Raw genomic sequence first — 14,497 nt, 5'->3', positions numbered from 1 at the left:
TTCTTTCTCTTCCTCGAGCAGACTGTTTCCCTTATGCAATGTCTGCATGTTCAGAGTCCTTCATACTTAGAAAGTCTAGTATTTTTGTTGCATTTAAGATATGATTTTTTAACAGTAGCTTATGTAAGTCAAAACTTGAGATTTTGGAGACTTCACATAACTGATGTTTTCACATTTCACCTGACAACCATTATACCAATTTATCTGATATTACTGAATAGTCACTTAAATATTAACTGAATATTACATCATAAAAGGCTAAATTGATATATTACACTAGCTATGGGGTTATTCAAAGTCCTTTACTTTTCTTCTTTACTGCAAAACATCATGGTACTGTAAAAATACGTTTGGAATTTATTTGAGCAAAAGACCTTTTTGACAACTGTATGAACAAATGTGAATGTGAAATAGTGTGAGGTGAAATAATTCCTACATGTTTTGGAATCTTCAACTAATGAACTAAGATAGTAAAAATAATTATGATTAAAAGACATACATAGTGCCATGACAAAAGTATTTTTTTTACTGTTTTTATTGTTTTGCATATTTGTCTTACTTAAATGAATGAGATCATCAAACTAATTCTAATATTAAACCAATGTAACACGAGTAAATACAAAATGCAGTGTTTAAATGACGATTTTATTTATTGATAGAAAAAAGCTGTTAAGCTTCTGCGATAACTGCCAATGAGTTTTTTACGTAGCTGTGAGCTTTGCTAGATGAACCATATTCATATTGAACAATGCAACTGTGATTATCCAGTTAATGCAGCACGGCGGCATAGTGGTTAGCTCTGTTGCCTTGCACCTCCAGGGTCGAGGGTTCGATTGACACCTCGGGTTTGCATGTTCTCCCTGTGCTTGGTGGGTTTCCTCTGGGTACTCCAGTTTCCTCCCACAGTCCAAAGACATGCAGGTTTGGTTAATTGGGTAATTTCACAAATTGCCTGTAGTGAGCGTGTGCCCTGCAGTGGACCTGCACCCTGTCTACAGCTTTCCTGTGACTTGTAGCTGAAGCACTTAACACTATTGCAAATTAAATACCATGGTGTTATACACAGCAACAGTCAGCTATAGTGCGTACTGGGTGTACAGTGGGCTGTGTACTGTTTATTGTGACGTCGCTCTATTATATATAAAGGGCTTTCTAAAATAAAAGAGGTCTGCTCTGGTAGGCAGCTATGAGATCGATGCACGCCAGCGCGCGCGCGGGCCCTTTGTGTCGGGAGCGCGCGTTCACCTTAACGTCACATCGCGCCGGTTCTGGCGTGAGCGCGCGCGACTCCGGGGAGACGCAGTCGGTTTATTTCTCTCTAAACGGAGGCCAGGGCCACGATGCGACGGTGTTAGCGTCGAAATCGGCTTCCCATCACGCGCGCCCCCCCTCCACCCCCCCCAACACATAATTAGGATAATAACAGCACGATGCGGATGATTTAGGGAGGCTGGGAGCGCTGAGATCTGTGCGTAATACCGTGATCTGGAGGCTGAGCTTTGCTGCGCAGGTGCGCCGTTACGCTGCGGCAGGATGGAGTTTAAGCAGCTGGTGGACGCGGCGGAGAAATGGTGCTCGGGAAACCCGTTCGAGCTGATCTTCGCCGAGGAGCTGGACGAGCGCAGGATGGACTTCTACGCCGAGCCTGGCATTTCGTTTTACGTGCTCTGTCCCGACAACATGACAGGAGGTACCGACACTTTTGTAAGTACGAGAAGAACGACTCGCGCGCGCGAGCGTGCGTGCGTGTGTGTGTGAAGGGGAGGAGGCTTCAGAGGGAGTGTGTAGGCCTGTCTATGATTGTGCATGTTGAGTCTTTGGGCTAATCTGCCCTAGGAAAAACCACAACACACATAAACGTAACCCATTGTGGTGCTGCAGTGACGCCACCTGTGATTCTGACGCGCGGTTAGTAAAGCAGGGTGCGCAGGTAATGAAGCTCCATCAGTGCCGCCATTTTCCGACTGGATGACGGCACACAGAGGCATTGTGTCAGCACCAGGTTTAAAGGGTATAATGTTCCCTCTCTGGCCTTGTCATGGCCGCATGAATAGTTGATTACAAGAGTGAAGTCCTCTCGTTCCTCTCTCCTCTCCTTTTTATGTGATGTGATCCACTGTGGCAGCAGCTCCCAGTATCAGGTGTTGGCTTCCCGCTTCGATCATCAGCTTAGCAAATGAAGAATAACATCCATTTTTATATCACCATTTAACTAAACCTGTTTTATGGTTTATGCTTATTATGTAATAAGGTTTGCATCTAAATAATATACATACACTATATGGTCAAGTAATAGACCAAACATGCAATAACATTGTATCCAAATACATATATTTGAATATAATAGCTCCTACTCTTCTTTAAAGGCTGTCCACAAGATTTTCAAGTGTTTCTGTGGGAATTCCTCTCCATTCATTCTGTAGAGCATTTATATGGTCAGGCACTGATGTTGGACGAGAAGGCCTGGATCACATGCAAGTCTCTGTTCCAGTTCATCCCAAAGGTGCTTAATAGGGTTGAGGTCTGGGTTCCGTGTGGGCCAGTTTTGTTGGAATAGAAAAGGGCATGCCCCAAACCTTTGGCACAAAATTGTAAGCATAGCATTGTTCAAGGTTCAGGTTTCAATCATTATATTTTTAATGAAGCATTAAGATTTAAGATTAAGATCTATTAAGATCCCTTCACTGGGGCCTGATTAAAACATCTAAATTCAGTAATTAACACATTGGCCAAATACTTTTCTCCTTTCACACACACACACACACACACACACACACACACACACACACACACACATATGCATATATATGATGACCCAGTGACCCAATTTTGACCAAGTTTTAGCTGTCGAACCGATGGTCTCACATGTGCCTCTAGAGTACTCGGGTATACAGAGGAGTTCATGGTCAACTTAAAACTTCAACGTGCTTAGGTCCTATGGATACGAAACAAGCCCAAATGTAGGACGTTTGTAGAACGTTGAACTACAAATTGTTTCGAAATGGTTTTATATACTTTTTCCAGATTAATATGCAGCAACATTTGCTTCTCTAAAATAATTGGTTATGTTTTTCTCTCTTGATTTTGTGTTAACACACCCAACTGCCAAATTCTCATTTTTTTTTACAGCAGTCTGCACATCTGCTGATGATCAATTAATCAAGGTCTGATGATTATTAGCAAAGTCATGATACAGATGAATCCTGTGGAAGCAGTAATGGGTGGGGGTGTAAGAGTTGGCTTTATTTTAGTTAAATAAAGAATAGCACAGTGAAATAGTTATATGGAATTTGTTCAAATGTTTTTATGTTTTTACACAAAAATAAATAGAATTAAAAGGAAATTAAGTGGCTTTGGATGAGGAGTAAAATAAAGGAAGTTTGTATAAAGAAATGTAAGGGGAATTTCAGCTGGAGCATTAAAACACACACACATATTTTGGGGTAGCTCTAAAACATATGTTAGCTTGTTAAAGAAACAGTAAAATAAGAGAACTTTAAGAGGTTCTATCTGGCATGAGTTACTCTGGTTGAAACTCACCTTGAAACTCATTATTTTTTCAATTGCATAATTTTCAGGTATATTTTATACCATAGCAGTTTGCCAATGACTATTATTTTTTCATTTCTTAACAACTGACACAATGTGCTTTTTATCAGTTTATACTAGCATTTCCTAGAAGATTGTGGAATATCCACACAAATAGTTTATTTCTATCTTTTTATTTAGATTTGCAAAATTCTTTAACTTAATAAGCAACAAAATACCAGCTTCTCACGTTATATCGAAATCAGAAAGATCCTTTATTCTGCTAGCAGTGGTTGCTGTGAAAACATTAATATACACATGTGACTTGCACGTGACACTACTGTCAGAGCTCCTCTTATAAAGAATTAATCAAGACTTTTTTGATCAGTCAGTTTTGATATTTGCGATATAAAAAGCAGCCTTATCCATTAATAGAAAAGACAGCACTTGATCTGTGGTTGCTGGCAGGCTGATCACGCTATATTATCAGATAATGCTGACTCTGAGGCATCACATCATGAATATTTGCGAGCAGTTTCAGCAAGGAGTGGCTTGGCCTAATGCCTGTTCTTTTGCGTTACTCAGCGCTCTTCTCCTGCAATGCCAGCGAAGTCAGTGTGAGAGCGAATGCATAAAAATAATGGTTAGGATAGCTGAGCTGGCAATGAATATGACTCTGCAGTTGGCTTCTGTAAGGTACTATGTCTATTTTTCCAGCCAAATGAAGAGCTACTACTACTACTTACATTGCTCTAAACTGCTTAGGGTATCAAAACCATTAATATAACAGACAGCTCAAGATTAGTTCATGCTTTCATTTTTGTGGATTCAGCTGCCAGTGGAGTAAAGAATAAGGGGGCAGTATAGATGCCCTTTAAACCCTTACTTTATTGAGATGAGTGTTATTTATCGAGGTTTTCATCTAAAGGAGACTACAAGATAAGGGATATTTTTATGTCTTTAAGTATGTAATTTTTCATTAAGAAGTACTTGTATACTTGTCACTCTATCTATCTATATACTTATATTACTATATAAAAATAAACTAATACTTTATTGGACCACCTTTTGCATTGATTATGGTCTTGGCATTGTTTTAATAAGCTTATGCAATTTCACAAAATTTATTTCCAAATTTTGGTTTTAACCCAATGTTAGTATTTTCAGCTATCGTGAATACAGGATATGTCTTCCGACAAGAAATAAGAAGCTACTTACTGTTAGGGTTGAATTACTTGTTTCCAGCAGAACCATGTTAATTAATGCAGTAATTATTTAATAGAAGGCTTTTAACTATTAACTTAGTTAAATCCAGGTTTTGACTTTCGATTTTTCAGCTAGGCAATATTAAACCAAAAGTGATTTACTGGATAAAACAGTTCTCCTGCTATACCATGAGCAAACACTAGGGTTATCTAATGTTTCCTAGCAATATGATAGAAATAACTGGATATTCTTCTCCATAATTAAGGGACACTGTATGAACAAAAGTTTGTTGACAGCTGTTTCTGAACACAAATAAGAAGTGTACAAGGAAAGAGAAAAGTTAAAGATGAGACCCTCTTACCTTATAGGATGGGAACTGCATGTGCTGCATGCATTCAAAGATACAGTAGACATGCAATGTTGGTGTCACATTGTAAATAGTGGTCCCCTTTTGTGTTTTGGTATATTTGCTTTCACATCTGATTTGAACTTTGCTCGAATACCTGGGGCGGTTTAAAATGAATCAGATTTTGAGTTCAGGAGTTCTCAGATGCCTAGTTTGAAAGCACATAGTGTCAGTAAAAGCAAATTGTAATCCCACAGCATACAAAGACATGCTATACAATTATGTGATTCCAACATTTTGCCAAGAACAAAGGTGAAGAATTACATATGGGTGTGATGGCCTCTTGGATGTATAGTATTTGAAAAATAAATTAAAAGGGTAAACTGAGAAATGAGCAGTATACTATTCACATACTGTACATTATTGAAATAATTTTGTACAGTGTATCAGTGTCTGTTTACTGCTTCAAATATTACATTTCTGTATTGGATTTTTAAGTGGGTAAGGCCTAAAGCAGAAGCAGAAATTGTTTTTTTAATCTTACAAATATAATTTATTTTGTCCTATAAAACAAACAAGAAAGAAGGAGACTCATTTAAACCACATTGACATTGACCAGGCAGGTACTACGGATAAATAAAGGAATCCTTTAAATTTAGTTTCAATGAATTTATTGTTAATGAATGCAGTATCCCATAAGTTGCAGTTCTGACCATTCACCTACATGAAAGTAAAAATCCAAGATCTTTTGTCTAGTGGCAACCAAAAAAAGAATACTGCACATCCATTCTGTATCTCTTTAAAAATCATTCTCTTTTTATAGATCAAAATAGAAATAATATTTATATGTAGGTGGTTTAGATGATTAGCCATAACATTATACCAGGTGACGTGAATAACTTTGATTATCAAATTTTAATGGCACCTGTAAGTGGGTGGGATATATATTACACACGGAGTAAACATTTTGTTCCTGAAGTTGTAGTGTTGGAAGCAGAAAAAAATGGGCAAGCGTAAGGATTTTATTGACTTTGACTAGAACCGAATTGTGATGGCTAGACCACTAAGTCAGAGCAACTCCAAAACTGCAGCTGTTGTGGGATGTTCCTGGTTTGCGGTGGTCAGGATCTACCAAACGTAATTCAAGGAAGGAAAACCAGTGAACTGGCGACAGGGTCATGGAGAGCCAAGGCTAATTGATGCATGTGGGTCCGAGCTGTCAAAGCACACAGTGCATCGCAGTTTCTTGCGTTTGTGGCTGTGTAGCTGCAGACCGGTCAGGGTGCCCATGCTGACCTGTATTCACCACCTAAAGCACCTGCAATGGGCATCAGAACTGGACCACAGAGCAATGGAAGAAAATGTCCTTGGATCCTTTAACATCTTGTGGATGGCTGGGAGGAGAGATTGCACCAGAATGCACTATGGGCAATCCGAGGTAAAGGCAGTGTGATGCTCTGGGCAATGACAGTCATGTGGATGTTACTTTGAAGCATACAATCTACCTAAACATTGTTGCTGAAATAGTGCGGAAATGGTTCAAAAATGGTTTAAAGAACACAATAACGGGTTCGTTATAAACATCCTATAAACAAGTTTGATCCATAGAAGCCCACAACGTACAGGATCTGCTATTGACATTTTGGTGCCAGAAACTGCAGCGCCTACTCAATATTACTATAATGTTAGGGCTGATTGGTGTATGATATGATGTGTTTCTGTACAGTATTGATTGCAGGCTTTTCATGCGCAGAATGTGGAGTGCTGTTGATAAGATAAAAACACATGTTTGCTCAAACAGCATTCAGTACCCTAATATTCACTACCTTTTAATTAAGATGTTCTTAAAAAAAATGTACACTGGTAAAGTTAATGCAGCACAGATTTAAAGTGTGTTATATCTTAGGTTAAGACATTGGGTTTAATCTATTGCATGGTAAGTGTAGTGGAGCTGTATCATTTAGAAGTGTGATTTATATTCATAGTGTCCATCCTGAGTAAAGTAAAAATATGTAAAATGTTCCATTTGTGGGAAAATGCAGATAAGTGTAACATATATGTATTGAGTAATAAGATGTCTGTGCTATGTGTGTGTGTAGCATGTGTGGAGTGAGAGTGAGGACTGCCTGCCGTTCCTGCAGCTGGCACAGGATTACATCTCCTCCTGCGGACACAAAACCCTGCTGGAGGTCCTTGACAAAGTTTTCAGATCCTTCAGACCTGTGAGTGCTGTTCATCACACACACACACACACACACACACACACACACACACGCACGCACACACACACACAAAGGATTTCTATCATTTAACATTTTTGTAAATGTTTAATTTAATTTTTAGCCTGATTTTTACTGTGTAAAAGTGTACAGTCCTCTCTGCAGAACAGACCGTTCTTGTGGTTAAAAAAAAAAAAATCTTTCCTTGTGTGTACACACCCACACAGCGAATTCGCCTAAAATGCTCAGATATCTAAAAAGCTCTCTCAGCCCACTTTATATTTTTTCCTCACCATCGGCTTTGTACTATAAGTGAAACACTCAAAACACTCATTAATGTGACACAATCTTTGTCCTGCAATAACCTACGTAACCTGCAATTACATCATCTTCAGGATGCACCTGCGTTCGAAACAACAACAACAACCACGTCAAAATTTGTGACAGTTCTGCGTTACAGTAGCGATGACATAAACAGCTTAGAAGCACATGACTTGTTTTTGAGGTCAGCCGGAGCTCATTAGCTCCTGATCGGGATGAGAAGGTGAAAAGAGGACAGTCGCAGAGCTCTGGCTGTTTTTTTTTGTAGCTATTACTGACATTCTGTGGTGAGAGACATGAGGCTGCAATTCCCTGTGTGTGCACAGGGTGACAAGAACAAAATAGAGACATGAATCAGTCAGACATTAAAGCCAAACTGGGACTTCTTTAAAAAAAAATACTGTGGATAAAGGGTCTCATGACCGTACTGTGCTTAAACTTTTCTTTAAATGTTACTCGGTTTTACACCTTCATTCACTAGTCCCAGTTTGACTTGAACACTCCTCATATTAACTAAACAATAATGGGTTTGTATAGGATCTTGAAGGATAAATGTTGGATGCACGAGTCATGAAATTTCAGGTATGAGTTAACTTTCAGTCTCTAGGTCGAATAAATGAGCCCACATCATTTGTGATAAGCAGTGTTTTCCTCACCTGCTTTGCTTTTTCATTTTCGATCATCTTTGTCCTCAAGTCATTTCTGTAATCTAAAATTTAAATGTTCTGACTCTTGAGACATCTTAAATAAATGTTAGATAAATGTCTGCTTTCAAACTATTTCTCTGGACATACATACTGCAAGTTACACAAATCATGTGAAGGACATTTGAAGGATGTATCCCTTATTATTAGTTTATTAACTTATTATAATAAAATAGAAAGTCCTAATTACAGTGAAACCTCAGATTGCGAGTAACGCTGTTTGCGAGTGTTTCGCAATACGGGCAAAGATTTTTAATAAATTTTTACTTGGAAAACGAACAAGTCTTGGTTTACGAGTACCGAGTATCATGTATCACGCATGCGCTTCTTGTTTTGATGCCAAGCATCACATGGTCACAACTGAACCAACGTTTTTTCTCTCTCTTGTGCTGTCGAATTGTGGGTAATCGTCTCCCCTGCTGGGTCTTGGTGCGTGTCTCCCACTGGTATAATCAACATCCGTGCACGCGTGTACTGTTTACTATAACACTGTGACCATGTGTGTGTGTGTAAAACATGTTTTATTTTGTGTCTGTATGCGTGTGTACAGCGCGCGTGTAAAGCAAAAGCAAGTCTCATTAGAGAGGTTAAAGATCCTTTTTTTCTCTCTGCTCAAGGCTTAGCCTGCTCACACACACACACTTTCTCTCTGCTTTACACAGAAACACTGCCTTGTAGCGATTCTTTTCAAAGGTAAAGTGCAGGTTAATTTGTTTTATTTTTACTTTACAGCAGTGATCGAGTGTCATTAGAGAGATTTCTTGTTTATTTTTCTGATGAACTGGTGTTTTTGTTGTGTGCGCACGCGTATTGGAGTGGAGGAAGGGTAATTGCGTAAGACGAGAAGGGGGAGAGGGGAGCTCACTTTAGCTTCATATACAGCGCCAGCGCACACAAACGAAAACATTAATCTGTCGTAATTTATTTTTTACTTTTTTTTAAAGGTAAAGTGCAGGTTAATTTGTTTTATTTTTACTTTATATTTTGTATAAATTGTTTTTATGTATTTATTTGGGGGGGGGGGGGGGCTGTAGAATGAATAATTTGAGTTTTCATTAATTCTTATGGGAAAATTTAATTTAAAATTTAAAGTGTTTTGGAATATGAGTCCACTTCCAGGATGAATTATGCTTGTAATCCAAGGTTCCACTGTATTATTATTATTATTATTATTATTATTATTATTATTGTGGTTTCACAGACATTTAAAAAAAATAATTATCCCCTTTTTTTCCGAATTTTTCCGATTTTCTCCCCTAATTTAGTCGTGTTCAATTTCACCCAGTCACTGAAGGCTCTGCCGCCAATCAATCGGGAGGGCCACAGACCGACCCACGTGTTTCCTCCGATCCACGTGACGTCACCGACCATCTTTTCGAACCGGTTGCTCACGCGAACACGTAAAACACTCGGAGGGACAGCGCTATCCGCTTCTCCCGCCTGCACGAGCTCACAGACGCCCCTGATTGGCTTGTAGAGCCATCATTAATATGGGAGCACTGAGTACCCCTCATTCCTCCCCCCCGAGAGAGCTCGGCCAATCAGCTCTCTCTAGGCCTCCGGCTGTGAGAGGTTACAGCATCACCTGGGGATCAAACCAGCGATCTCCGGATGATAGGCCGAGTGCTTTACTCCCAAAGTGAGCAGGTTGTGTCTTCTTTTTAACAATATTTTATTAATTTTAAACAGGGAAACAGAATAAACATGTAGTGTTTCAATGCACATTTTATAACCTCCTTATAAACCCCTATAACACCCACCCCACCCTTCCCTGACTTACTGACCAGCTTTACATGTGTAAGAAAGGCTAGATGCCAGGCATATTTAAAAAAGGAAAGGAAAGAAACGGAAAAACATGTAGCTGGAAGTTTTTTTGGTTCTGTGCCCAAAAAAAGGGAAAGAGAGAGAGAGAGAGAGAGAGAGAGAGAAAAGAATTAAATAGGAAGGGAATAAAACTAAAAATGTATATAAAAAAAGCAAAGGGTAAAAACAGGAAAGCTTAGGTGTGGAGAAATGAGCCCAGTGTCATCTGACAGTGTCAAATTAAGGTCTTTTTTTTAAGCAGTTTTAATTTTACTCAAAGAGATGTGACTCAAACACATCAATCCACCATAAATAGTGGATATTAGGCCTTTATGCAGCAGGGACAAACAGAGGCGATACCTATAATATATGCATCAAGAGCCTCAGGGAAATTTGAGATAATTCGGAGCTAATGAAGTGTCTTACTTGCAGATATCTTAAAAAATGAGAATTGTGTAGGTTAAACCTTTCTGTTCAAATGATGCAAACCTATGATTAACAAACAGATCTTTGCAAAGCCTAATGCCCTTATTGTACCATTCCTGAAACACTGAATCATGTAAAGAAGGTTGGAAGAGATTTTTAGAGACGATAGGACTGGAAAAAGAAAGGCCCAGATGATTGCTGTGCTTTCCGAACAGAAACCATACTCTTAATGTATGCCTAATAACTGAATTTTTGATTGATTTACTCAAGAGGATAGGGAGTACAGGTCCAAGGAGTGCAGAGACAGAGAGGTTTTTGACAGATTTTTCCTCCATTTCCACCCAGGCAGGCCATTTAGGTTGGGTTTATGAAAATATATCCAAAAGATGAATGTTTGCTGTAGTAAAAATAAAAATTAGGTAGAGCCATGCCACCGTCTCTTTTAGATCTTTGAAGTAGGGACTTATTTAATCGAGGATGTTTACCTTTCCAAAGGTAAGATTTGGGAATAAAAACACGTACAGAATGAAAAAGATATAAAAATTTTGGAAGAATACTCATTTTAATGGCATTAATGTAACCACTGCCCCAAGTCCTTTTTTGTTTGGTTTAACAATCTAATAAATTTCCCAGTCCTAATCCTAGTCCAAGTCCTTGTTTTTAAAGTTATTTATTAACATCTTCAGAAAAGAGCAAAAAAAAGTTTGTAGTGTGGGGGGCGTTCAAGTCAAACCAAGACTTCACCCAAAATTTCTCCTGAATGAAAGGCATAAAAACTGATTGACATTTACAGAAGACATCAATCACAGTACAGTGATGAGATCCTTAGTAGCAACAAAACATCTGAATAGTGTAAACAGTTTAAGGAATTCTGTAAGTCTCTGAATAACAATCCCACCTGAAGCCCACTACAGTCGTTCCTGTGACCATTCCGCAAGTCTAACGGATTCAACGGATAATTTGTCGACAACTTGCAGAAAAGACACATTGGTCTGTGGGAACTGTACACACAACCATTTACTAGTCTGATCTTGGCGTCTTAATGGTATCCAGCACTGGTAAAACGCTGGGATAAGTGCATTAGTGTAGCAGGGGATTATATGGAGAAAGAAAGAGAATGTTTACTCTCATATAACATGTGGTGTTAATTCTGCTCAATCAAAAGTCCAGATTTGACTTGACCGCCCCTATTTGTTACCCGAGTTGAAACAAAGTATTATGAGGATGGGTTCCCTGTTGAGTCTGGTTCCTCTCAAGGTGTCTTCCTATTGCAATCTCAGAGAGTTTTTCCTTGCCACTGTCGCCCTCGACTTGCTCATCAGGGACTATCTGACCATTTGGATTCATACACATTCACATTCCATACAAACTTAAATAATTCTTTTGATTGTGTAAAGCTGCTTTGCGACAATGACAATTGTTAAAAGCGCTATACAAATAAAATTGAATTGAATTGAATTGAATTGAACTAATAAACATGATGTTGTTTTCTAGCTCTTGGGTCTTCCAGACATTGACGACGACACGTACGAGCAGTACCATGGAGACGTGGAGGAGGAAGCCGAGACAGACCATCAGCAGATGGGTGTTAGCCAATAGTATGCTCAGTGAGGCGGATCGACCTTCCATGGGCCGGAGTGTTGCTTCATTCTCTCGCTTTTTTCCTTCTTCCAAACCACCTTCACATTTCTATCGTTTTATGATATGCACTATCCCTCTGTCTTACACACTCGCACCACAGCTTGTTATAATGCACGATTTCATGCTGCAAAGAAAAACATTCTCAGTAGACCTCCTATGTTCTTCTTGTTTTATTTAGCAAGTTCTTGCTTGGGGAAAAAAAAAAGACAGAGACCATTTCAGGTTTCTGTCGGTTCCTGTGTATGATACTTTGTGTAATGGGTTGATATCACAGTGTAATGGGTCCTAATAGTTTCTGATGGTAAGGTTATAGTAAAAAAAATTAATAATAACTGTGGTTCATTTGCATAATGGACCTAGAAGATTTGTTATATAATCATGCATTTCAGGTTGTGGGTTAGACAACAGAAAAAAAACATTTATATGCAGCATTTAAACTTCTAGGTTCAAATGAAAAATACTTCATTCAGTTAATATAAATATTAAAAATGGCAACCTACCAGTTTTTCTTTTCACATTCTGATGCCAACTCTGAAGCCTTGTGAAGATCAGTCGACATTGACTCGATATTCATCCTACCAAGGTTTAATGTTGTTTTTTTTTTTACTGAAAAACTTCACTTAAAAATATAAGAAAAGGACATAGCTAGACCTCCCCTACCAAAAAAAATTATTGAAAATTGAAAATCAAATTAAATTTTTGTTTATAAATGTAATAACACATTTTAATAAAGCATGAGGCATAAAAATAATTAAATAATTTTTACCAAAAAAAACTAGTACTCTTTATTTTTTGTTTTTTCTCTTTATAGTCTTTGTTTCCTAAGAATCGTTTTAAATTCAATTCCAAAATCAGATCGAATTCTTTGTTTTTCTCCAATATTCAATCCACCATCTTCAATATCGGATCAACTATATCAATATCTAATATACACTTGGAAATATTAAAACCATTAGATCTTATAAAATTGTTTAATGGAAACCTTTAAGCTAAACCCGTTACCAATAAATCCCAAAAAATGTTGAATTCTTTTTTTTTTGAGCAAGCATAATTATGTAACATATTGCTATTAGTATTAAAAATACATTCATTCACATAGTTCTCCTGAATAAAAGACATAGGTTTACGTAGGTTCTCCTATTAATAAGGATGGATAGAGCTTGTCTTTCTAAATGTCCGTACTTAGAAAGTCACAATTGATTTTCTGGAGAATAGGTGAAGAAGTGATTGTGACATAACATTTTAACGTCTGACACCAAACAGTAAGTGATAATTTATCAAAATCTTTGGAATACTCATCATCAGCTTTGTTCATTATATCTCAATATCTTTAATCATATGGCCATGGGCTGAATAGGAATAGTGATCCCAGTGAAGCTTTCAGCCTGCGATACTTAATGCATAATAGCTCTAGATCCGACGTAGCGTGATTGCGTTTTCAGCTTTCTGTAAAGACAAGCCTTTGTTTGCACTTATGCGTCGTGGTTACGTTTCTGTTTGCCCTTTAATAGTCTTTGATTGTATTAAACTCTAGCCTGCTTCAGGCATGTTTTCACACCAATCTAATTAATTACGGACTTCCACCATGATGTTTTCCTCCCAGGTTAGGCGAAAGTTAAAGCCTGAGGTAAGCTTTAAATTGTGAAGTACAATAAGTATGAACATATTCATCTGAAGCGGCTTATCTGCGTTTTCATTCTCTAGTGCTGACTGAGGAAAATATGATCCTTCTTTTAAAGCGCAAAGGCATTGAAGTGGCTGAAGTCTAACCCATCTCACAGCACTTTCTTTCCAGTGATGTAAGCAGGTTAGCAGGAACATCACATGATATACCAGGATATAAAGAACTTTGATATGATCCTGCTTACTTCATAAATTTAGTACACACTTAATTCTGCCATCAATCCCCTGTATGATGTATCACTGCTTCCATACTGTCTTCCTTAGCGTTACATCGTCCACATGCACTGGTGTCTGGTGTAAGATCAATCAGAGCTATTCTTCCTCATGAATATTTATTTAATCATCTCGCTTTAGCACTCTGCAAGCTTTTGTATAGCAACCCCCCCCCCCCCCCCCCCCCACCCCCAAGTGCTCACCTTTGGGTATTTCCCCGATTAAACAACTATGACTATTTTACTGACTTTGAGTTTTAAGTAAAGTTTGCTTAAAGATGTAATTTTATATCAATGTCTTGTTTTATTCCTTGCTTTGTCATCAAATTTGTTTCGTCCTAAAGTTTGTGTATGTTCCCAAATTAAATCATGTGGAGGTGACGTTCTTTCAGCTTGTTCTGTTCCCTT

General features: G+C 38.2%; 1 protein-coding gene across 1 annotated transcript; it reads left to right on the top strand.

The window, feature by feature from the left end:
• Positions 1-1,276: 1,276 nt before the first annotated feature.
• On the top strand, positions 1,277-14,270 carry mturn (maturin, neural progenitor differentiation regulator homolog (Xenopus)). The gene is made up of 3 exons (XM_053491639.1): positions 1,277-1,704; positions 7,180-7,302; positions 12,048-14,270. The coding sequence occupies exons 1-3, from the start codon at positions 1,534-1,536 to the stop codon at positions 12,150-12,152; spliced, it is 399 nt and encodes a 132-aa protein (XP_053347614.1). The 5' UTR covers positions 1,277-1,533; the 3' UTR covers positions 12,153-14,270.
• The last annotated feature ends 227 nt before the right edge of the window (positions 14,271-14,497 follow it).

Source organism: Clarias gariepinus, chromosome 3 (assembly GCF_024256425.1).
Source record: "Clarias gariepinus isolate MV-2021 ecotype Netherlands chromosome 3, CGAR_prim_01v2, whole genome shotgun sequence".
In the NCBI taxonomy this organism is placed as follows: domain Eukaryota; kingdom Metazoa; phylum Chordata; class Actinopteri; order Siluriformes; family Clariidae; genus Clarias; species Clarias gariepinus.
The sequence above is the reverse complement of the archived record's forward strand: the minus strand, read 5'-3'. Positions and strand labels throughout refer to the sequence as shown.